General features: G+C 38.4%; 1 protein-coding gene across 5 annotated transcripts in view; it reads left to right on the top strand.

Annotated features, from left to right (window-relative positions):
- The window catches only part of CYRIB (CYFIP related Rac1 interactor B), a 76,060-nt gene extending 52,749 nt beyond the window's left edge, over positions 1-23,311 (top strand). Inside the window, exons 4-14 of one of the 5 annotated variants that reach the window (XM_082284928.1) lie at positions 6,328-6,410; positions 12,247-12,368; positions 14,036-14,141; positions 15,157-15,293; positions 15,921-15,998; positions 16,093-16,209; positions 17,285-17,364; positions 18,498-18,624; positions 19,984-20,054; positions 20,308-20,332; positions 22,477-23,311. In XM_082284928.1, the coding sequence (XP_082141054.1) occupies positions 6,338-6,410; positions 12,247-12,368; positions 14,036-14,141; positions 15,157-15,293; positions 15,921-15,998; positions 16,093-16,209; positions 17,285-17,364; positions 18,498-18,624; positions 19,984-20,054; positions 20,308-20,332; positions 22,477-22,500 (960 nt within the window). In that variant the 5' untranslated portion in view covers positions 6,328-6,337 and the 3' untranslated portion in view covers positions 22,501-23,311. Of the gene's footprint in view, positions 1-5,256; positions 5,336-6,327; positions 6,411-12,246; positions 12,369-14,035; positions 14,142-15,156; positions 15,294-15,497; positions 15,612-15,920; positions 15,999-16,092; positions 16,210-17,284; positions 17,365-18,497; positions 18,625-19,983; positions 20,055-20,307; positions 20,333-22,476 lie in introns of those variants that run through there. The other 4 variants (XM_082284927.1, XM_082284926.1, XM_082284930.1 and 1 more) reach the window with 4 other exon arrangements.
- Positions 23,312-24,300: the final 989 nt, after the last annotated feature.

Genomic DNA, 24,300 nt, shown 5'->3' with positions numbered 1-24,300 from the left:
ACTCAAATCCCAGAAACAAAATGTTTGTTGTTCCATTAGATGTGCTTTCCATACAGTGTTGTGCTTAGTTACATATGAGATTTTCAGGGAGCACAGTTTTCATACTGTGGATTTTAGTATTGGGAATAGCATATACATTTCCAAAAGATGAGCTGATGTTTTCTTGAAGCAGATTTTCTTCAGGGATCAAAACCAGATATTTTAAAATTATTTATTTAACTGTTTTTTTAAACTAGTTTGAAAACATGCTATTCTCCCAATAGAACAAAAACTAATAGAAAATATCATTTACGAACACCTTTGTAGTATTTTACCTGTAATGAGAGTAAGTTCTCCAGCTGCTCACCAGTTGCAAGCAACATCCTTGTTAATGCACAGTTTTTTCTTTCAGGTGTGAGAGGGTAAATGTCTTTGGTTCTCAGATGAATTTACTTGCATTGTGTATTTTTATTAAAATTCCCCTGGGCTTAGCCTGGGGGGGGTGGGGGCACTGAAATGTGTCGGGGATGTTTTCCACAGGAAGGGCATGCGTGCAAGACTTGTTTTGAAAATATGCCTTTGTTTTCCGCTTGTCTGATCATGGCTCCACGCGCAACATCATGCAACCCCATAAGGCTGTAATGGGCCAAATCATCCTAATCCAATGTGGCATTCCGTATGTCTTCCTCTGCAAGTAGGTCAAGTTTAAGCCTTGTTCCTGGCTTGCGCTCCGATTTCCCATAACCTGCTCCACGTGGCTCGAGTACTGTGCTGGAGTGCAGAGCATGCCAGCAGGGATTCTGAGCAGCCTCACAGGGACAGCCAGTTTTTGGACAGAAATTAGTGGTTTTGTTCTGCTCTAATCTTGTGATGTTGGATTTGTAGCACGAGAAAACTTCAGTGGTTTAAATGTGTGCTTTTACTGAGTCCTAGGCTGTTAGTTTACCTAAAGAATTGCCTCTGGACACTGCACTATAAAATTTTAAAATCAGTAATACCCATGAGCGAGAAACTGGTTTTCAGCTTTCGAAGTGTACTGAATTCTGAATGAGAATACCAAATAAAATTAGACAGAGGTTGATGCTCTGAAGCTGTGGAAAAACAAATACGTAGTGACCTAAAGTGTACTTCAGGCTGAGCACTGACTATTTTGATGTTAGAGATTGCAATATGCAGAATTCTTCTTGATGAGGATTACAGCTTCAGTGTACATTTTGTTCCAGTTGTGCTGGAAGAGTTGTGGGTGAAAAGGTGGGTTAGCACCCACAGAGGTCACCTCCAATCAGTGCTCTGAATCAGGTATTTAGCTCCAAGACAAAGCCCAGCTGCAGGACATTAAAATCAACAGTAGTGCTTGCTGATGGCTTTGGTCTTCATACAGGCTTAACTCGTTCTTGAATTGGGGCTGATTGATGTGGCAACTTGCTCAAGAAGGGTGCAGTTAGTGCTGGGAGATGTTCTTGACTAGGCAATGGTAGCTCAGTGTCAGGGCTACTTAACTGGGATGACATCTGTCTTTTTAAACCAGTGATTTTACTTACTTCAGATGGAGTTGTGGACTTGCAAGGAAATTGGAAGAGTGCTTGGTAAATTAATACTGGCTGGGCATGCCACTATCTGGTTAATTACCAAGGTAAGTCTTCATAGAACTGCCAAAATCATCATGCTGGTGATGCTTTTACAGGGCATCAAATAGCAGAAGAGGTCACTGAAGGTAGATGCAATGGCTGGGTTTGTAGTCTGCTTCTCACGCTATGGGCAAATTGTCATCATCTTTAGTATTACAGCCAGTAGTGGTCCTTCTTTCATGTGTTTTGGGCCCAGAAAAATTGCAAATGATGAGCCACTTGAACAAAACAAGAATCTTTAGTAAATCTTTTTCTTATCTGTCAGAGCCTGATGCATCTGTGAGCTAGGTTGCTTTACTCAAGATTGGTCCAGGTATTCTGCTGACACAGCAGCTTCTCAGAAGGGTCAGGTTTCATTTTCCTCTCTGTAGTGTTTCTTCTGAGTACAACAGGTCAGCTCTGCCTGCTGCTCAGCTATACCTTCTGAAGGAAAATAATGTACAGAAGTGTAGGTCTGTTTAACCTTAGCTGTGACATACTGACCTGCAGCTGCTTCCACAAATCTGGGAAGTTCCACAGGTGGCACCATGGTCTTGTTTCTAAAAGGTCATTTCAGAGCTCAAGAAGGGAGTGCTTTGCTTTGTCAGAAGAGTAGATTCTGACCTTTTGGCTCTTGCATTCATTACCTTGAATGCTAAGCTGAAAGTGTCCTCCCAAAAAATGCTAAAGAAATTACATCTTCTCAATATCTGTCTAAATTGAGTTTTCAACTTCTTCGAAGCCTAAAGTCTTCTTGGATTACAGTTTTGAGAAATTTTTGTTTTCACAGTTCTTAAAGTACAGCAGGTCTTCCAGTTTTAAAGAATGCTTGAGATCCTTGAGTAAATGTTACAGTGCATCTTGATTCAAGTTTCAAAAATACTGGGTTTGTCCACTTTCAGCTAGATTTCCATGCACTTCATAGAAACTGAATATACAGTGAACGTTTTGCTGCTAAGAAAGCAAATGTGATTGCACGTCTTGTGTTTATCAAGATGTTTTCAGTACAATGAATGCACGAGGAGAGAGGTTTGTTAGGAACTTTGTTATGAACAAGTGTTCAAGCAGCTTTGTGGTCATGTAAATTGATATACATTCCTATAGCTCATCTTGTCATCTTGCTGCTGTCACAGTTGAACTAATCCATTATGATCGGTTTCTCTCCTTTGCTCAGGGAGGCTCTTCACTGAGCTGTTACCTTTAGGTCAGTTGCATCTTCTGCTTGAATATCACACCGACTGTTCCATTGTAGTGCCAAAACTTTTACTGTGCTTTTCTATTTGTTAAACTTAACACCTGGAAAAGAAACCATATATTCTTCCTGGCAAACCTTCCTGAGGGATGAAGGTATTTGTATTGCAAAACCAAGTCCCCAACTCCCTACTTGTTTTAGGAGGTGGTAGGTGCTCAGTGAAACAAGCTGTTCTGCAGTACCTATGTGCTCTTCTCTTAGCTTCAAAATATTTCAACCCTATATGCATGCCCCTACTCTGACCTTCACAAATAATATTATCCAATATTTAAGCCACATGCATGAGCCTATAAACTCTTAGGAGACCAGTTAGTATCAAAACAAAGGCAAAACCTACACAGAGGCTTTTTTTTTTGAGATATGGAAAATATTTTGTTGGAGGAGGGGATGGTGCAGCTGAAGCACAGCAGTAATTGCAGGTATAGGAGATCTCTTTAGGCCATGAGCACTATTCACTGCCACATGTTTGCTGCTTGTTTGTTAGTGTTGGAATTGAAATATGTAATATGCTGTTCTGAGATTGAGCTTTGGTTTCTGAATCTGTAGATGGATCACCATTATGCAGCTCCTGTTTTTTTAATTGGCCCTGTTGAAAATACTTGTTTAAGGATGCCTCTCTCTGCTCCCCAACAAGAAGAACATTCATAATCTGGAAAACTCTGAAATACAAAGTGGCTTATTCGGTCTTGTGCTACAGAACACGCTTGAGAGAGATGGAAAAGTAATTTCTCTGCTTTCTGCTGTTATGTGTTTACACAGCATTGGTGCACATTTAGCTTTAAAATAGTTTGCTAAGCTGTGGGATAGAAGATGCTGGGAAAGCTGTCTCTTTGAAGAACCATGTTTTAATGGATTAGCTGTTAAGAAGAGTCTCTCAGCTGGACACCCTAATTTTAAAATTCCTTGAATTCATAGGTGCTTCTCACAGGCTAAGAAATCTGATCCGAATTTCCAGGAAATAAGTTCAAATTATTAGGAAGCAGGTCTCATGTTTTCTTGAGTTTAAAGGAGAAGGTTGAACATGTGAAAAAGACAGCATACACCTCCTGATGAAGTGCTGTGTGCAGAATCCACTGTGGTCAGCTGGGTTACACTCAGTCACGGTGCTAAAAGTCTGGATTCTTAACAGTCATTTGGTTGTTCTGTAGAAGCTGTTGGAGCAAAGACTTGGGTTATTTTCAGCAACTTGGGATTAATTGTCCCTTCCTTCTCAAGCTTTGTTTGATTGCTGAATCTTGCAGATCCTGAAAAAGAAATCGTATGCTGTTCTTAGTTTGATCAAGAAATCCGTCAACACAGGTTCTGCAAATTTGTTTCGCCAGACAATTTGTTTTGAGTTCACATTGCTTCAGTTTCCTTGATGCCTAATAAAGTAATGATTCTTAGTGTCGTGCTACCTCCCTCAAGGTAAATATGAGTCTTGAGTAAAAGTAAAAATCAGGAAAAAATAGAGCTGGTATAGTTACATTAATTTGAAAATTGATTTGTTTATATCTTGTGCTTGAATCTAAATGTCAGATTATTGATGGCTTATTCTTAAATAATTTGAGGTGAGATCTTTGGGTGGTGTCTTGCTTGTCTTGCAGCAGCACTCTAGTGAGCTCTTGGCATTTCAGAGCAATGGTTATTAGGTATATTTTCAGCCTCTGTAAAACATGGGAAGGTTCATGAAAAGGCTGCTTTGTTATGAAATGCAGTTTTCATACTCCCACTGCAGGTATTGATTTCTGAAACTTATGGTAACATTTGAAACTGTTTCGATAATTAATCTGATCTCAAGTAATCTAACAACTATTTAATTTTTCTTTTACTTTTCATTTCTTTTAGCTGGGATGTGACAGCAAACATAAGAAGAACTGTTGAAACTTGATTTTTTTCTCCTGATTTCGGAAAAGTCTAATTTGTGCTTTACTTGTAACTCTGTGATTTAATGGGAAAACTGTTCATTGGCCACAGATGACTACTATTGAGAGGCTTTCCGATATCTGTTTTGGATTACAGAGAGGTAGTGAAAAAAGTGTTATGATGACACCAGTTCCCTTTGAGGTTGCTTTTGTCCTAAACAATAATGGGTTTGTTGGGCACTGAGTGCTGCAGTTATGCAAAACAATTGCTCAGTCATCATAGGTCACATGTTCTTTATATGTATTAAACAAAGATGAAAAAGAGCCAGTAATTCACATCTTTGTTTTTGTCAAAGCTTATAACTTTTCCAGTTTTTCAACAAATACTGCTCCCTAAGAAGAAGGGGCATGGAAATGCACTGTATAGTGCATGAGTTCTGCTCCCCACCAGAAACTGATGAATCCAGAGTGCAAAACTCAAGGGGAGCCCTTCTCCAGTGAGACCCAGGCGTGTACTTAAAATAGGAAATGGTTATTGGAACTAAATTATTTTGCCATTTTTATTTTTAGGTTTGCTGGCATGGGTAATCTCATTAAGGTGCTAACCAGGGACATAGACCACAATGCAGCACATTTTTTCTTGGATTTTGAAAGTAAGTCTCTCAGCCCTTCACAGCTGGTGCATTTCAAATGGTAACAGTAGGGTTGCTTATACCTGCTGCAGTGAAGGCCAGGGGACTCAGTTGTAAAGTTGGAATTTGAAGGAGTTGCATGTGTTTTTTCTGTTCCTATTTTTTTTTTCCTCCCTCCTCCAGTAGTTGCCAAGCCACCATCACGCTGCTGTGTAAATTTTCTTTCCATGTGCTTACTCATTTTGAGTCTCTGTGGTCAGTGATGTCCATCCATCTGCCTGCAAATCAAGTAATCATGAAATGAGAATTCCTGTTGGTATGCCATAGTAATCTGTGCTGAGCAGTTGTTCCCTATAATCCTCTCGTACACAAGAGTGAGTGCTAAATCATTCCTGATCCTGCTTTGGTCATTCATCGTGCAGTTGATGTGTTTTTTTACATCCAAAAGTCCAAAGTGAAACTACCTGAATTTCACAGATGTTTTAGGTACCTTGTGTAAAAGATCTGTGGCATATCTCTGTTAGCATTTTCTGCACACTGAAATGGTATATCTTGATGTGGTTTTCTATTATGGCCTTCTGACACAATTATAAGGGCTAACAAAATTAAAGCTCTTTCCTTCTGTTGTCCCATCAGGTTAAAATCTAGCATGGCTAATGCTTTCAAATCTGGTACTTGGCTCTCAAGGCAGTACTCCTGCTCAGGACACTGGTGCTAGGATGTACTGGGACAGAACAGTTCCTGGCAAAGCCTTCGGTTGGATTCTGTCCCTTTCCCAAGGGGGCAGCTGTGAGGATGTTGGTGACATGGTCACTCTTACAGGAAAGCTGCATGGCTGGAGTCACCAGCTGTGCATCCTTGAGGTGGGGATCTCCCTTCACCCAGCCTGAAGGATGGGTTCGTACCTGATGGAACTCTCTGGTCTTCTTTTCCCACTGCTTCAATCAACTACATTTGGGCTGTTCTTTCTTATAAAAAGAAAATTTTCTTTTCTCTCATTCTTGTCTTGGCAGGTACCTTAACATGGGGAACCTTCTAAAAGTTTTGACATGCACAGACCTTGAGCAGGGGCCAAATTTTTTCCTTGATTTTGAAAGTGAGAAGATGATTTTATATATTTATTACTCTTTGCCTGCAGTAGACTGCATTTGTCATGTACTAAATGTATGTTTTTATTTTGCCATCTTTCTAACTGCTTTGCATGCCTGAGCTATGAATAATTGTTCAGCAAACTTCGGTAGAAAGCAATAACCTGTTCTAAAATATCCTCAGGTCCTTAAATGTAAAGCCTTTACTCCAGAAAGGGCTTTCAAATTACATTTGACTCTTGAAACCTTGATATGGTTCTTATTTTTTAAACCAAAATTCTGGCTACTTTTAATCAAAATGTTAAAAATAGTTGTAATTATTTGAAGGCTTAGTGAAATTCCAAGGGGATACATGCTTCTTAAAGGAAAAACTGAAAATGAAACCTGATTCTTGTAATTTCCAGTGTGACTTAATGATGCTGCATACCCAGATTGGCTCACAACAGCTATTCATAGCTCCAGCATCATCACGTTAAAGGTCTATATGTGAACCTTACTGGATCTGGCACAGAAATTTAACCTCATGCCTTCTTAAAAGGGGGTCTCAATGTGTATAAAGATGAAATTGATTTTGAAAAGAAGAGACACGTAGCTTGTCTGATCAATGCCAGGTATTCTAGAAGGTTCACATATGTCAGTGTCTTTTAGTTTTTGTTGCATGATACAGTATAGCCTAAGAATGGCAGGTAAGTGTTGCTGGCTTCTGCTATGCATGTTTTATTACTTTCTTTTGAGATGTGCTGTTTCTTTACCCAGCTGTACATCAGCAAGCATAAAATAAGGAAATTAATGTTCAAGTACATTTTGACCATGTAATAAAAATACAATGGAATAGCATAATAAAAATACTGATGAAGTATTATGATATGGATAATTTGAGGTGCATTATATCTTTTTTTCCCTTGAATTGTTTTTCAGTTTGATGAAACAGTAGCAGTTGTTTATATTAGTTATAATACAAAAGAAAATGCTTGATGAAATACGGTTTTGCTTCAATGACATTTAAAGTTAAAACTTCTCCAAACCCTTACCCTGTAGTGTTGATTTTTATCGCTTGTCTCTTCTGAATATATTGGTATTAAAAGATGCTAGTCATACAAGTTATTCATAAAGGGAAGATTATCAAGGGCTGTGTTCAAAAATCAGAAAGTAAAATTTGTCTAAGACCAACTCTCGCATATTGTCAGAGTAGGTAAAATTTAGTGAAGTGGGAGAACTCATGTGTGAGACCACCGGAGTTGTGAAGCTCCAGCTTAATCTGCAAATATTGAAAATTTAATTGGAGTAAATGAAATTCAAGTTAGCTGGATAAAAGAGGCATAGTTCTAAAATAAATTGCAATAAAATTACTGGGTTTTTTTCTTTTTAAATACAGATTCTTTAGCTATCAGTTTTGTTTTAAAATGCATGTTTTGAGCATGAACAGGATTTGGCATGAGAGTAAGCAGGTTGCTGACATGAAATGCTTACATATGCAGTCAAATTAAGTGACTTATATTATGGCCGAATTGTTAGACTGTTCTTTGTTCATTTTGGACCCTGTTCTGCGTTTGTCTCTGCTGCTATACTGTGTATCCATGCTTCTTTTTCCTCTGTTTCAGATAGCTTGCCTTGACAGGATCTTGGCTTTGACACAGCCAAGATCTTTCTTCAAGACTTGGCACTTAATCTTGTGATACTTAATGTTGTGGTTTTGTGTGGAAGGACAAGTAAGCTCTGTATTAAAAACAAATTTGCCGATTCTGTGTTACGCCTGGCCCAATAATAGGCAGTTTGAAGTCTTTTGTTCTTAAAGCCATGTATGTCTTTGGACTGAGCAGGCTCCAGTGTTTCTTGCATAGTACCATAAAGAGCTAAAAACTAATGTTCATAAAGCTTTCTAGTGCTAGAAACTTCAAATTTAGAAAAGTTTTAGACTTCTAACCATTATTTTTCCCCCAGATGTTTATCTTGGTGCTAGATTCCAGTGATTTGTGTGACTGACTATCAGAATCCATGCAAAAAATATGATGAAATGTTGGCTTTTTGCTTGCCTCCACGCTGGTTAAGCTTATGCGTTCTTTGGTCATTAACCTTACCTATTTGAAACAAATAGCTGTCTTGAGTATTGTTCTAAAGTCTGTGCAGTGCCTTTAGAACATGAGCGAAGTGCACAGGTCAATATTGTTTACATAAAACGGACACCTAAATTGTGGGAAACTTCCAGCTCAACTTTTACATTGGTGTCATTACTGTCACAGTTGCAAATCCTTTCCAAATGTACTGATTTGAATAGTAGCTAAAATGTAGTGTACTTTGAGATGGCGATCTCAGGCTAGTGCTGACAGTATCCTGCATTATCTCCAGAGAACTTGGCCATGGTTCAGAGGAGCCACAGAGACAGCATTCTCCATAGTAATGCCAACAGAGATGAATAAATTATTTCATCTCCAGTAGTCTGGCATTTTTTCCCCCTTGTTTGTGAGTTTTGTCCCAGACAGTTTCAGATGACTTGATGTGTTCTTCCCTGGGAAAAATCTCAGTTTCAATAGTTTGCTGTGCAGTGTAAACTTTTAACCCCAAATTTCTCTCCCTACTAGTTCTGTAGGCTAGCCAAATATTATTTTAATAGTCACTAAATGTGTGTGTTCCCCGCATGCAATATGTTGTCTCACTTTTGTAGCATTTAGTTCACATAACAGCGTTTGTATATTGTTTTAAGTCTCCTCTTCTGTCTCTATTACCGTGTGAGCATCCTGCACTCTAAATGTATATTGCATCTAGTGCAGTAACATTCTGATTAAATTTAAAATTAATTTACAGTTGAACTCCCCATTTACTTGCAGAACCTCCATCTTCCCTTTTCTTCCTATTGGATTAAAAATAGTAAAGTTGCCCTGAATAACCAGGGGTCAACTCCTGTGGCCACAATATCAAGCATCAGAACATCTCGGTGAGCTGTGCTGCACTTACCGGGTTTGTTCTTTCTGTGGAAAGCGTTGCTGATAAAGGCGCAGCTGTGTTGTAACATTGTAGCAGGAAGTTAAATGGACATGGAAATTCTACACCTCTTTCAGCCTCCTGTTTGGATGCCTGGCACTGCTGGCTGCTGTTGTTTTAGCTGCCAAGAGTAACTCCAGAAGTACAACTCCCTTTCCTGCTCTGTGCACGCCCAGGTTGGGAAAAAGGAGTTCCACAGTTAGTGATTCTCAAGTGAAGGTCCTGTAGCTTGAGTCCTCAGGTACATACTGAGGGATGCTGTTCCCATAATATGGGAATGCTGCCTCCATCTATTCAAGATGATAACAGTGCTTAGGAAGAGGGACCTCTCCTTTGTTCTTCCCTGTGATGGGCTTACGGAATACAGTGCCCTGACCAGCACTGGGAAGCAAATAAACTAATTTTGCTCTGGGTCAGCCAGCATTAGGCCCTGAAGATTTTTTATATCATGCCTTTTAACCCCTAATAACATCTTAAATATTTTGTGAAGGGATAATTTAAATTTATTTTAAATTAAAATAATTTAAATTTGCTTTTTAAATTTGATCTCTCTTTTAGAGATGGCAGAGGAAAGGAGTTGGGACAAATCAGGTTTACGGATTTCTTTTATTGGAGAGGACTATGTTGACTGAAAATGTGATACCAACCAAAAGAAATAACTCAGTACCTACTTGGTTTTAAAACAGATTGATACTTAGAAGTTGGTAATAATCAAAACAAACAAAAAAACAAACAAACAAAAAACAAGCAAAAAAAAAAAAAAAACCAAAGAAACAAAAAACACCCCAACAAATTAAGTACCAACCATTGGTTTAAGTTTACTAGAACATTTTAGGGAAATGAAATACAGTAGTTGGCTGATTACATCCTACACTGAGAGGTGGTGATGGTGTTGATTTGCCTAGCCAGCTGTCCAGTGAAGAGCACTAAATTTGTATCCAGAAGATGATTTTCATTTCTAAACATGGAGGGTCATAGTACTACAGCTGTTCTGCTCACTGGTGGGTTTTGAAATGAGGAGCAGGAGTTCTTGTGGGCCCTCCTGCTCTGCCCCTTCCAGTGTTAAAAAATGAACTCTCCTTGCTACACAGGGTAAAGAAAAAAATGGCATGAAAAATTAAATAGGCAGGAGATGTTCTCAGTGTGAGACAATCCAAGTGACAAGTCTTGATTGAATTATTTAACAACACAATCTGGAATGCTACAGAGCTTCACGTCTTAGTCTGTATTTCACTATAGCATTTCATGTTCGTGCATGAACTGCTGCCAGTCAACTGGTGCTTCCCTGTCTGCTCTTTTCCCTCATTTTTTGTCTTCATTTCTTACAGCAGTCTTCAGCAGCTTTCAAAATTATGTGACCTTTGTGATGATCTGAAAAGCACTGGCCACTTTTACTCGATGCCTAATCAATGTGGTGCTCTTTTATTTATTTATTTTTAAAGGAGCGACCAGGTTCTTTTTAACCTGTGCTAATTCTTTGTTTCTCAAAAGATGAGTTAAACTGTTGCAAGGTCTATATATAGGGATATTTGTTAATAAAGCCCACTTTTAATGCATTAAACTATAAAACATAAGAGATATTATGCAAAAATTACAGCAAAATCCAGACAGGCAATGCATGTGAAATTTATTCTCTCCTAATACAAACTTTGTTTTCTCTTGTGTTTTTCTAGTGTGTAACACTAAGATACTGTGGGAGTTTTATTTCCAATGTAAAGATGTACCTAACTTCCATGGGAAGTTGTACATATGGATCATGGAAAAAGCGCTTCTAAAAAGACATTTCCCAGACTCTTCAAACAACACGAAGTCATGAGGATATATTATCCTTAATAACTTTTGTTTGTCCCTATAAAAAAGAATCTATTGTTAATACCCTGATTTTTGGCATTGGAAATAATGGACTAAAATACAATTCTATTTAATCCATAACCTATTCTGACCGCGTTAACAGAGAAGTGGGGATTTTTTTACAAGAGCTTCAGTAACTAACAATTATTTTTTTAAATACGAGTCTATAAGGAACTAACCTTACAGCTTCCATCAGAATTTTAAAAGAAAAAAAATGGTTTCAGGTAAACCATGTTTGAGATATTTGTACTAGGTGATTGTTTTTAAAGGGTAAAACCTTTTGTTGATTCTTCTCAAAACATACTTCTTACAGAATCACATTTAAAAATGTACCTGTAGCTTTTTTAAATTATGACCCAATATACTTTTGGGAAGTCCTTAACTAATTTGAAAAAAATGGGAGACAGCTTATATCTTTAAAGACAGGGGACAAGAAAAAAAAGCCCTACACAAACTCACACTAGATCTTTTTGTTCTCAGCTCTGATTGTGCAATAAAGTGCAATAAAGAATATGTTTTGAGAATTAAATATATTTAGAAATAAAAGATACAGCTCCTTTCCCAACCAGTTAAAGATGAGGCAGACAAGATGGAAAATAATCTGATGCAGTGTTTCTAGATAACAATAGACATGGATATCTCCTGTGCTGTCTGCAGTGAGTGTGTCCTTTGAGTGTTTAGCTAAGTTTCTTCCAGCCTCTACTGCACCCCAAGGTGATGTTATATGATAGTCATAAAGACAACTCATCAGAATTTCTTCTCCTAACTCGGTTTTAAATAAGTCAAGAAGATAGAATCCAGGTGAATTTTTGGGATGGTAAATTAAGAGACTACTAAAATGAATACAATTAGTCTCTTGGAGTTCCTTATACATTGTAGTAGCTCTTCAGAGAATGAAAATTCTTGATGAGTTGCTGCATGAAGAATTTGTCCCATAGCTGATGGTGTGCCTATTGAATTCCATGTTGTTGTTAAAAAAATATATATATACATTTAATATGTTCTGCTGTTTAGATGCCCAACCTACAGAATCTGAAAAGGAAATTTATAATCAGGTGAATGTAGTGTTAAAGGATGCAGAAGGAATACTGGAAGACTTGCAGTCATATAGAGGAGCTGGCCATGAAATACGAGAGGTGAGCTAGAGCGCTACAATTGTGCACAACCTGTGGTTGTTCATTGTCTGATCTTAACCAAATACTGCTGGGGTTTAACTTTGCTTGCAGGAGCTGTTTTGGCAGAGCATGTTGTCTATTAAAATCACTGTCTTGAATTTCTGCTCTGGAATGTTTCTTTTTAACAGCAAAACAGATGTTGCTTGTTTCAATCATATTAATCCACATATATATTAGCAAATGATGCTTCTCAGAGTTTTTAGTGAATTGTTGCTATTGATTTTTCTTTGTATTCCCACATACGCTCTTTTTGAGTTAATAGTGAATTTGGAAAGAGCGTGGTGTGACTACAGTGCAATATTGAGTAGTGTTGGCATCCTCTTGTATGGTAACTGGAGAAGCCTGGTTTGGTAATCCTAACACAAAGGGCATCTCATTTTCAATCCCTTTTAATTAACTTTTATTTACTAAAGTAGATGTTTGGATCAGAAGCAAAGTTCCTGTACAGAACGTCACTCCATTTTTCCTTTGTTTAAGAAAGGGTGGGATAAATACTCTCCCAACCCCCTTTCTTTCTTCCTCACATGCAGCAATGGGGGCTGCTTTGCTCCTGAAGGAAGGAGTTACTCACTGTAACATACCCTTAAAAAATAGTATTAGGTAGGAGGAGTGTCTGCTCACTCCATATGACTTGAGATACTGATAGCCATTCAGCTTTGAGAGTTCTTCTCTTCAAGGAATTCGTAAGGTAGGTTTAAGAAGGATAACTGTCACACAAAACCCTTAGGAGGGAAGATAGCTTACTTGTTCTTCAAGGAAGGAGTGTGTTCAGGGACAGGCTGTAGGATCAGGCAGGAATGTGTGCCTGCAGATCCCAAGGAGAAATGAGAGATACTCTTCTGAGAGGACGTAGACATGGCAGGAAGGAAAGTTTCTAGGACCAGAGAGGAGTGTGCTGCAAGCCACAGCCCAGGGTTGGCCGAAACAGTTTTTGTAATCAAGAACTTGACAGTGAAAATGTTGCAGGAGAGTTATGAGCATTTTATTTGTGTTTTCTTAGTATATTTTCAGTTGCTAACTGGAGAGGTTGCATTTAAGGTTGCATTAAGGTCTGGGAAGTTTACTGCAAAGACAAAGCCTATAAATATATCCCTCAAGGCTGTGGTATACATTATGTCCTGGCGGTGCTTTATGTTGTTGATTCTGCTTAAATGTTCCTACTGTAATATTTAGCCTGAATTTCACAGCCATTTTTTTTCTTTGCAAATTTGGGAATTACTGATAGATACCAACATTAGGATGAGGCTTTGATCACTAAATTTTTTTTGCTTGGAGTAACCACAATAAAGTTGTTAATTTTAATTAACTAGATCTGGTTATGTAAATTTTCTTATCTGAGTAACTTGATTTTTAACCATTTCTTTATACTCTCTCCAAGCTGTTTTCCTGTTCAGGATGCTTACTTTCAACACAATTATTTAGACCTTTTTGGAACAGACATGGGTTAGTACATGCTTGTCTCTCAACTGAAAACTTCTTAGTAGGTAGATTTTTAATTATTAGCTCTTCAAACAATTGTTCTGCATAGGTGTTTTGGTTTTTTGTGTTTTGTTGTTTGGGGCTGTTTTGTCAGCAGTGCATCAGTTATTCCCAATCTAAGCATACTTTTCTTTTTTTTCTAATTTAAGGCAATACAGCATCCAAATGATGAGAAGCTGCAAGAGAAGGCATGGGGTGCAGTTGTTCCACTAGTAGGCAAACTAAAGAAATTCTATGAATTTTCTCAAAGACTAGGTGAGTAGAAAGGTGTTAAATAAAGGGGGTTTTTTCTTCATTAATTAGTATATTTGGCATATTCATATGTGATCACATCTGGGTCAGCTCCTTAGTGGAAAAAAGCTCGTATTGCATAGATTCCTCCCGTACACTGGATTGGATGACAGCAAACTTGCTTCAGTGGATACCTGAGAGGAGAGAGAGATTGGGAGCATACTTGTTACTCTTCCTGTACTCCTTTAGTTACTCTGGAAAGCAGTAACTAGCTGACTGACTCGAAATGAATGGACTAAATAATCAGAAATTAATTCTGTCAGTATTTTTGTTACCAAGACTATTTAAAAGAGACTGTATTATTCCTCCCTAAACACCAGAAATAATTTGATCTGGGGAAATGCCTGGTCTTGGTTCATACAGATACAATACTTGAGATGGTGCTTCATGCCTCTTTTGAAACTCACTGATGTGGTGGCTAAATTGATAAAACTTAGTAGACGTGTTTTTTCACCAGCTTTCTGTTGTTATCTCATTTTTTATCAAATTTATTAGCATAGCTTGTAAAAAATGTGTTTAAAACATGGAAACTTTGTGCAAGCAAGTTCTGCTTTTTTAAATGGGTGAGGTATTTTTCTCAAGAAGATGAACAGGAAGTTGGATTATAAATTTATCTTGAATAATGTGACTTGTGCTTACAGTTAAGTGCCTCTTGAATTCTGTCTTCTCGTAAAGGCTGAAGTCTGCTAACACAGGTTATTGAAATGTGTTTTACACAAGTATTGCAGACAAAGCTTGAGTAAAACTTTTCAAGAAGGTTTTTTGGTGGCTGTCAGTGCTGATGAGACCTGGTACAGCAATTTGTAAGTAAATATGACAGCAGTGACACATAGATAAGCAATCAGTCAAGCCTCTTTATTATTAATCACCATGTATTTTGGCAGACGTATGTTTTAAGTCTAGCATGCAAATATCAGCCAATATTGATACAAGAAGCAGGTGCAGTTGTTTATTGCAAAATTGTCTCCTGTCACTGCAGAGGCAGGACTGCGAGGCCTGCTGGGAGCCCTGACGAGCACTCCGTATTCCCCAACACAGCACCTGGAGCGAGAGCAGGCTCTTGCTAAGCAATTTGCAGAAATTCTTCACTTTACACTCCGTTTTGATGAGCTCAAGGTAAGAGTTTGTAATCAAGAAGGCTGGAAAAAGAAGCCAAGTCTGTTTAGTGAAGCAGTCTGAGTTGTGTTCTATTCTGGAATAGAATGTGCAGTGGGTATTCAAATATCCAATATGCTTGGCTTGCTCTCCTGACCTAGAGTTAGATTAAACTGGAAAGCAGATGAAATATCATATTAGCTTTAGGCACTTGTTGTATTTCAGCTTATATTAATCATGTTTCTTCACTCAAATTTGGCATATCTCTTGGGATAATGCTGCTGCTTTTAGCTCGTGTGCACCCATAGTCCAGCTATTTTCTTGCTAATGTGCAAAGAAGTAAGCTGAAATGATAATTAATTTGCTGGTCTGGTCCTTGGAGTCAAATTAGCAAAGCAATGTTTTTCAGCCTACTAATTTCTAGCTTTTATTTAGAAGACTGATCCTTTTCTCGTTCCTGTTAGAGCTTGTTCTGAATCTGAGAAACCAGAAGGCTTCTTGTTGTGGTTCCCAGTTCCCAACATGTCACAGGCCTTTTTGCTTCAGGAAGTTGAATGTTTTCTTGTTGGGTATATTATATTTTACAAAAACTTGTGCTAATATTTTTCTTGAATTTGTCACAACTCTCTTGCTTCTGTGTCTACATAGATGACAAATCCTGCTATACAGAATGACTTCAGCTACTACAGAAGAACTCTGAGCCGCATGAGGATTAACAATGTCCCAGTAGGTAACCCTTGGATGAGATGAAATGTAATCTTCTGCTACCACCTCTCTTCTCCATACACAGAACAACTAAGCCCTTTCTTCTGTTTTTTAGGCAGAGGGAGAAAATGAAGTAAATAATGAGTTGGCAAACAGAATGTCTTTATTTTACGCTGAAGCGACGCCAATGTTGAAAACCTTAAGTGATGCCACAACAAAGTTTGTGTCAGAGGTAAGAGTATAAATTTATGGCTTGGATAACGTGCTTCAGAGCACTGCAGGGCCAGACATAATGGGGAACACAACTTCCACCATCTAGAAATAAAACTTAGGGTTTGAAGCCTCAAGAAATGTAACGTCTTTCCCAGATGTTGTAGGGTTAGGGACTTCAGCCAGGCACTTAGTGTGTTGCCAAAAGCTAATGGATAGTGTCACATCAGTAGTGATGACTTTCCTCAAAGAGGAGGTGGGACAGGTAACTATTTTGCCTGTATTGTGATGGTGATATAGAGCAGAAATTTCACAAAATTGAAAGGGAAACAGCTTGATTCTTTGTGCTCGAAAAGGAATGGAATTGAAATGTAGCTTGCTTTTCTCCTTCCCAAGACACTCTTGTTACACTGTGTAAAGTCAAGTATACTACATTATTGCAAAAGGGAGGAGGAACCTGAACTGGAAAAGTATTTCAACATTTTGAGACATCCCTATTTATCCTTGACTACCCAGTCACTACAAGTATTGTGCTTGCCCTCTGGTAACTGGGATGATTTTTGGCTTACATGCAAAAAATGCACACTATTTCTTAGTAAAAAATAATTGTACTTTACATAATTAATACAAAGTTACATTTATCTTTTAATGGTTTTTTTGCTGAGTTCTGCTTTATACTTGAACTGCCTTAAGAAAATTGTCCTCTTATTTTATATTTTCTTTATGATACTTATCTGCAACAATTTTAAGTTTTACTATTACAGCAGATGAGTATATTTGGCTATAGAAATTTTTGTTTTTGTAGGAGTAGGTTAGATGATTCCTTCAAAACTTTACAAAAGTCAACCATGTTAATGGTGTAATTTTTTGACTACAAACAAGCAGGCAAAGCCTATGTGGTAGCCTTTCCTCTGTAAATTGCTAATCTGTATGGTAACATTTAAAAAAAAAATGCAAGACTACCTGACTTACCATAGCTGTGTTGATGTTTTTAATTGCTCCACATTGCCATGCCAGCAGATAACTGGTTTGACTTAGGTTTTGTAGTATAATATTTCACAGTAATTGAATTGGAAACTGTTAATCTTCTTTTGCAGAATAAAAATTTACCGATAGAGAATACAACAGATTGCTTAAGCACCATGGCAAGTGTGTGCAGGGTCATGCTGGAAACCCCGTGAGTACAAACAGTGCTTGGGTTGGGTATGAGTCATCTCTCTATTTCAGACCTGACTAGTGATGTATGAGGTGAAAGAAATATAATCAGGGTAATTAGGAACTATGGTGTTTCCTTTTTATCAGCCTAGTTGTTTACCTTGACACGAAATGCCCTTGTCTCATTTTGCCAGCCACGCAAATCATGCAGTCTACTTTTCTGAACACATTAATATTTAAAAATAGAATGGCTATGGAAGCTAGACAACTTCTTGGCACTCTTTATAAGTGGTTTTCTCATGTATAATTCAGAGGAATAGACTATTTGAGCATGATTGCCTAGGGCCTCCTGAAAGTGGGGGCTGTGGGCAATGCAGGGGATTGTCCTTGCAGGCTGGCCTGGCTGATGGCTCTAACAAAATGACAGTGCTCCTCTCAGGGGAATTAAGAGACAACTTCTAGGCATGAAGGCAGTCAGTTGTCTACTGTACATTGAGAGGCACTGGGAGTATGACCAAAGTCAGACTAAACTTTGATTATTTTTTTAAATCTGTTTCTTCTGTGTTCTAAATAGTTTTCTATTGGTAAAATTATTTGGGCATGAGCTTTGTCTTTTTCAGTAAGTTTCTGTCCAAATACCACAGGACATTTGTTTTGGAGTACATTAAGAGCTCCAAGCATTTATACTCCTGCCCTTCTTAAGAAGGGACTGTTCCATTAAAAAAAGTAGTTAAATGTTGTCCATTACCCTGCCTTTTTTTCTTCCTAAGTCAGAAGTTTGGATGTGTATTAGAAGGTGGCAGGGAGAAGTGTAGGAAGCATTGGAGACCAAGTTAGTATGTATTGTTTTAATGCTTTTTGTCTCTGAAAAAATCCAAATGGTATAGCAGCAGGATCCTGTTTTAGGTTTGAGAATTTTTATTAATCTTCAGGTAACTTTCTAAACAGTCATCTGGCTTTTGTCAGGTTATTGAAAGGAATAAAGAAAACTCTCAAAAGTTTGGGGTTGGTGGATTTGGTTGGGTTAGTTGGTTTGTTTGTTTTTTCTCTGAGGATTTGTAGTGGAATTTTTGTCTTTAATCTTATTTTGGGTATTACTAGTATGTACTGTTATCTTGTGTTTCATAGATAATAACCTGTGGTTTTGAATTACAGTGAATATAGAAGCAGGTTTACAAATGAGGAAACAGTATCATTCTGTCTGAGGGTAATGGTGGGTGTCATCATACTCTATGACCACGTGCATCCGGTGGGCGCTTTTGCCAAAACTTCAAAAATTGATGTAAGTTTACTGTTGCTAAATAATCTCCTGAGTATTTAAATTCTATGCAGGCTCCTTTTCTGTCTTCCAGGTTCTAGTGTCAGATATATACACTGGGTTGGTGCTAAACAGGTAGCCGTGAGCAAAAAGATATCTTTAAGTAGTGAAAAATACAAACTAGGCCCTCAGATGTGCAAGTGGGTCATGAAAAATCTGGTTTTTATGTAATTCAGGTAGTTTCTAGAAATATTTGTAGACAGTGCTTGTGTTGAAAGATCCAGATCAGAAAGGTAATGGCTGAATGTAATAATTCTTAGTGGATTTATGATAAACATATATTTTTGCTCATGGTTCCATTTTTTTAACATTGATAAAGCAGAGTTTCACATGAAAGTTGCATTGTCTAAAGTTATCATAGAATGGTTTGCGTTGAAAGGGACTTTAAAGATCATCCAGTTCTAGTGCTCCTGCCATGAGCAGGGACACCTTCCACTGGACCAGGTTGCTTAACCTGGCCTTAAACACTTCCAGGAATGTGGCAGCCACAAGGTTCAAAGTCATTCTCCCTCATCTTACCTCTCCATGCCCTTGTAAAATGTCTCTTTCCAGCTCTCTTGTAGCCCCCTTTATGTACTGGAAGGTGCTCTGTGGTCTCCCCAGAGCTTTGTCTTCTCCAGGCTGAACAGCCCCAGTTCACTCAGCCTTTCCTCACAGGAAAGCCTTCTGATCATCTTCATGACCCTCCTCTGGACTCGCCCTGGCAGGTCCATGTCACTCTTCTGGGGACACCAGAGCTGGGTCCAGGTGGGGTCTTACAAGAGCAGTGCAGAGGTGAAGAATCTCCTCCCTCACCCTGCTGGCCACATTTCTTTTGCTGCAGCCCAGGACACATTTGCTTTCTGGGCTGCCAGAGCACATTTCCAGGTCATGTTGAACTTCTCATCCACCAATACCCCCAAGTCCTTCTCCTCAGGGCTGCTCCCAATCCATTCTCCACCCAGCCTGTATTTGTGCTTGGGATGCCCTGACCCAGGTGCAGAACCTTGCACTTGGCCTTGTTGAGCCTCATGAGGTTCTCAGCCTGTCCAGGTCCCTCTGGATGCCATGCCTTCCCTCCAGAGTGTCAGTAACACCACACAGCTTGGTGTCACCAGTGAAGTTGCTGAGGGTGCACTGATGCAGCTTTTTAAGTAGCTAAGCCAGTCTGTCTTAGGAAAATGTAGTACTGAAAGCTTAATTCCTTTCTAATACCCAGAAAATGTCTTTACACTGCTGCTATCTTAAAATACTTATTTTTGATCTTTGACAAACTGAATACAAAACATTCCTGTAAATTCAGAAGGTATTAGCATGGAAAAAACTAATTTTTTTAACTCCTAGATGAAAGGATGCATCAAAGTTCTTAAAGACCAGCCTCCTAACAGTGTAGAAGGCCTTCTAAATGCTCTCAGGTACTCCTCTTTGTTTCTTGGGGTTTTGTTTTTTTTTTTTTAATGTTTTGATATGAGTTTTCATGAATTGTTCAGGATATTTTCTTTATAGCAAAGTATTCAGTGACTCTTACAGGGAGAGGTGAATGTGATTATTGCAGGCTTTTCTTCCAATGTGTCTTGAGACAAGGATGTATGAAGAAGCCTCTGGATTTTAAACTGGTTTGTGAGCTTGCAATTGTTCATTCTAAGATAACTTTTTCTATGCATGCAGGTTGAGAATGAGTCAGTATGGCGTGGTAAGTAACTAGAAATTGTTCCTTTTGAGAAAGTACTTCAGGCACAAGTCTCTGTGTTTTGCTGTAGAATAGATGAGACAGGAATTTGCTACGTTGATTGGAGAAGAAAAACTAATAATGCAGTATATTAATCTAAAACCTGCTAATTTGGGCCAATAAAGCTGTATCTATAGTCAGTAACATGTTCTTTGCATGGGTGTCCAGCATTGGAGGAGTGGCAGAAAGTGCCAAAATGCGATAGGCAGATGAAGTCTTCGTTCTTGTCCTGACTTGGAAAAGTATCATTCCTTTGGTAACAAATAACTGTAACTGGGTGTTGTTACTCATGCACTTGCTTGGAATGTGGAAGCTTTAGTTTGTCTTGCCTGAAAGTGTCCAGTTGTGATTTGTTTTCCTTATCTGTAGTGAAACTGCTTTAATTTCATTTGCTCTCTTTTTAATTTTTTTGTGTTATGAGGTGGTTAGTAGTGAAATAATGTGGTATTGTAGGTGGGTTCTTTTGCAAAGTCTTTTCAGATTATTAGTTAAAATAAAAAAAATCCATGCCTAATTTGAAACTTTATGTGATTATTTCCATGCTAAAATCATGTTCATCTCTGAACTTCAGGTACATGACCAGTCTTTGAGATGGTGGTCAGTAAAAACACAGGCTTCCAGAGGGAAAATGCTGCATTATCATTTATTTTCTGACTAGTTTATTGTGATTGCAGCTGCAATGATCACCAGTCTTTACTAGTACCCCATTTTTTCCCATCATTGTTGACACCATGAAAGTACCTGGAAGGTGTAGTTCAGTTCTCACTGCACCGAGCAGTGACATTAACTTTTGGTTTATTACACAACCACAATTAACTTAATGGTTAGCAGTGTAAATCCAGTCCCTGCTCTCAAAGCTGTTCTTTCCCTGCTCCAACCCTTTCCATGCATGGATGCTGTAACAGTCCTGGTTTTGTACATTTGATTGCTCATCTGGGTAGGGTATTTAAATCTTTTCTAAACCTCATTTGGAATTGTTAGAAAGAGATGCAGAGGTGAGCTGCTGTGTGCTTGTGTGATGAGAACAGGTTCAAGATGTCATCATGACAAATTAAGTCCAACTCTTAGTCTTTGATTCTGGAGGAACAAGAAGTTCTCTTGTTTTCCCAAGAGACAGATAATATGTTTCCAAAGCAAATGGAAGGTGGTATGGATTTTGGAGTGAGATCAGCTCTTTGTAATTTCAAATTCATCTGAGTACTGTAATCATGTTCAGCTTTTCCACATGGGCAGAATACCAAATGCAATAACTTTTCAGGATTTCAGAGAACCTTAGGCTACATGTTTGTTGAAAGTATAAATTACCAAAAAGTGCTGAAATCTACAGTGGTCTTAACTTCTGAACTAAAAAGTCATTATATATTTATCAAGTGAACAAGTGAAATAGTACTGCATTTGTGGATAACAATGAAAGTGCTAATTTAACATGTTAAATTTAAATTACAAAATAAGTTTTTTTTGCTTTTAGGTTAGTTTGGAAGGAGGATCAGGAAATTAATCATAAAAAAAGGGTGCAATGAGGATATATTTTAAAAATAGAGATAGCTAAGTTTTTTATAGTGATTTAAAAATGTGCTATTGTTCTAGAGAATTTTGAAAGGGGAAGGAGCTGAAATAAGCACGTGTATGCTCTGTAGTTTTAGCAGCACAGTCACTTAACTAAGCAGCAAATTAAGCTGAAAAGTGGTTAAATCCATTGTCTTTGAGGGATTTTAGAAAGGTTTGGTCACTGGAAGTTTTGAAGAAGAATTTCTGAAGCTGCTTTATTTGACGATGTTTCCTGTGGGCAGAGCCCTCAGCATTAGTCTGGTGGATAATTACCTGTCACAAGTGCTACTGTGAGTTTACTATGAAAGCCAATGTCCAGCTGCAGCTTATTTTGAGCTCCCCTTGGTGCAAGGCTGCTGGGTTATAATTCTGATTGATAATAGTATTTTCTGATCAGAATGTCTGATTTGTGTTCTCAGTGACCATGGAGTGGGTGATGATCCATGGCTGAGGGTTTTGCTCTGGTGTAGTCAGGTTGAGCCATAAACAAAGAAATTACACATTTGTAAGCCAAAGCGCAATAGCATTTATGCTCATCTTGACTTTATTTCTGTGTTTAGGTACACAACAAAGCATTTGAATGATGAGACTACCTCCAAGCAAATTAAATCCATGTTGCAATAACAATTACCTGGAATTCGCACCTGCTGTAGACAGTATTCTGCAATGACTGAGATGCACAGATTTTTTTTTTTTTAGTGATTGCAACTACTATCTCGTTCATTCTTGCTTTTTATTTTCTCTCTTCCTGTTTACCTTTTTTTTTTTTAATCACTTTCTTGTACCTAAGTAAGCTCAGACTTCTTTTCTGTGCCAAATCAATGAAAATTATCAATTCTGGAAAGTATTTCTACTTCTCAGAATAGCCATCCTAAGTGGCAGCTAATTATGCGTTGCATTTGGATTTCTCTGTACTGGGGAAAGATTTGTGACTTGAACTAAATATTTTTAAACTTGTGGTTTTTTTCTTTTTTTGAAAAACTAATATTTAATATTGCTTCTTCTGCATGGCAAGACTGCCTACTTCTGCTATTTAAAAATCCCTTGATGACTTCATTTTCTATTGCAGCTTATTTTCATGTGCAACCATGAGGAAACTAAAAGCAGATTTGTTTAAATTAACTGTGTTTGTACAAAATGGTACCCAACACAAAAGTTTTTTTAAATGAGTAAAAACTGTTTTGTTTAAAAGTTACGTTTGCATTTTGACTCATTTTTGTAAGGATGTATGTTGTATGTTTAACCTTTAATAACTAACGTTAAACTGTGGTGTGTGCGTAGCAAAATTACGTATGCATGTTCATGTCAAATGATTGGCTGTGGATAAGATAATAAAATCAGCTTTCATTTTTCTAAGTGTGGTTTGATTTACCAGTATTTTGAGTGAGATGTCTTCGTGCTCTTTGGATTTTTACAAAAAAATAAATTTATAAATTTTATATAGTGAAAACTCTTCTGTTTCATTACCAGTAACCAGTTGCCTAATCCACTGATTTAAGCCTAGCGTGTTTTAGGGTTCTTACTCTTCACTCTGTGCTGCTTCCCTGTCTCCAGAATTATTACTCAGATAGGGTTTGTGGTGAGGAACTTGGTGCAATTCATATGGATCCCAGTGGACGTTGCTGAAGAAGCTGCATCTGGGCTACCCTTGCTCCTCAGTACAGCCATCAGAAATGACACTGGGCTCTTTCCATACCAGGGGTAGGGAGATGAACTCCCCTTGCTCTGTACTGATGTGTACTCTTATGGGTCTAGGTATTTGTACTGTGTAAAATCTGAATAATCACAGCATACTAAATAATGTTTCTTCTTTGGGTGACAATTTATAGCAACAAGTCTTACATAGGTTGGTGAAGAAATAAAAGCCCTTTTGGAGGGGAAAAGATTGAAGGGGAAAACATAGTGCCCTTCTGAAGGACCTTGGTAGTTTGGAGAGATGGGCAGAGAGGAACTGTCTGAAATTCAGCAAAGGCAAATGCAGGGTCCTGCATCTGGGGGGGAACAGCACAGACTGGGGGCTGACCTGCTGGAAAGCAGCTGTGTGGAGAAGGAGCTGGGGGAGAACAGCTGTCCATGAGTCAGCAGTGCCCTGGGGGCCAAGAAGGCCAATGGTGTCCTAGGGTGCATCAGGAGGAGCCTTGCCAGCAGGTTGAGGGAGGTGATCCTGCCCCTCTGCTCAGCCCTGGCAAGGCCTCACCTGGAATGCTGTGCTCTGTTCTGGTCTCCTCAGGACAAGGCAGATGTGGAGCTCCTGAAATGTGTCCAGCATAGGGAGTGGAGCATCTCTCTTATGAGGAAACGCTGAGGGAGCTGGGCCTGTTCAGCCTCAAAAAGAGGTGACAGAGAGGGGACCTCATCAACATCTGTCAGTATCTGCAGGGAGG

The sequence above is a fragment of the Coloeus monedula genome (assembly GCF_965178545.1).
Source record: "Coloeus monedula genome assembly, chromosome: 1".
Taxonomy (NCBI): Eukaryota; Metazoa; Chordata; class Aves; order Passeriformes; family Corvidae; genus Coloeus; species Coloeus monedula.
The sequence above is the reverse complement of the archived record's forward strand: the minus strand, read 5'-3'. Positions and strand labels throughout refer to the sequence as shown.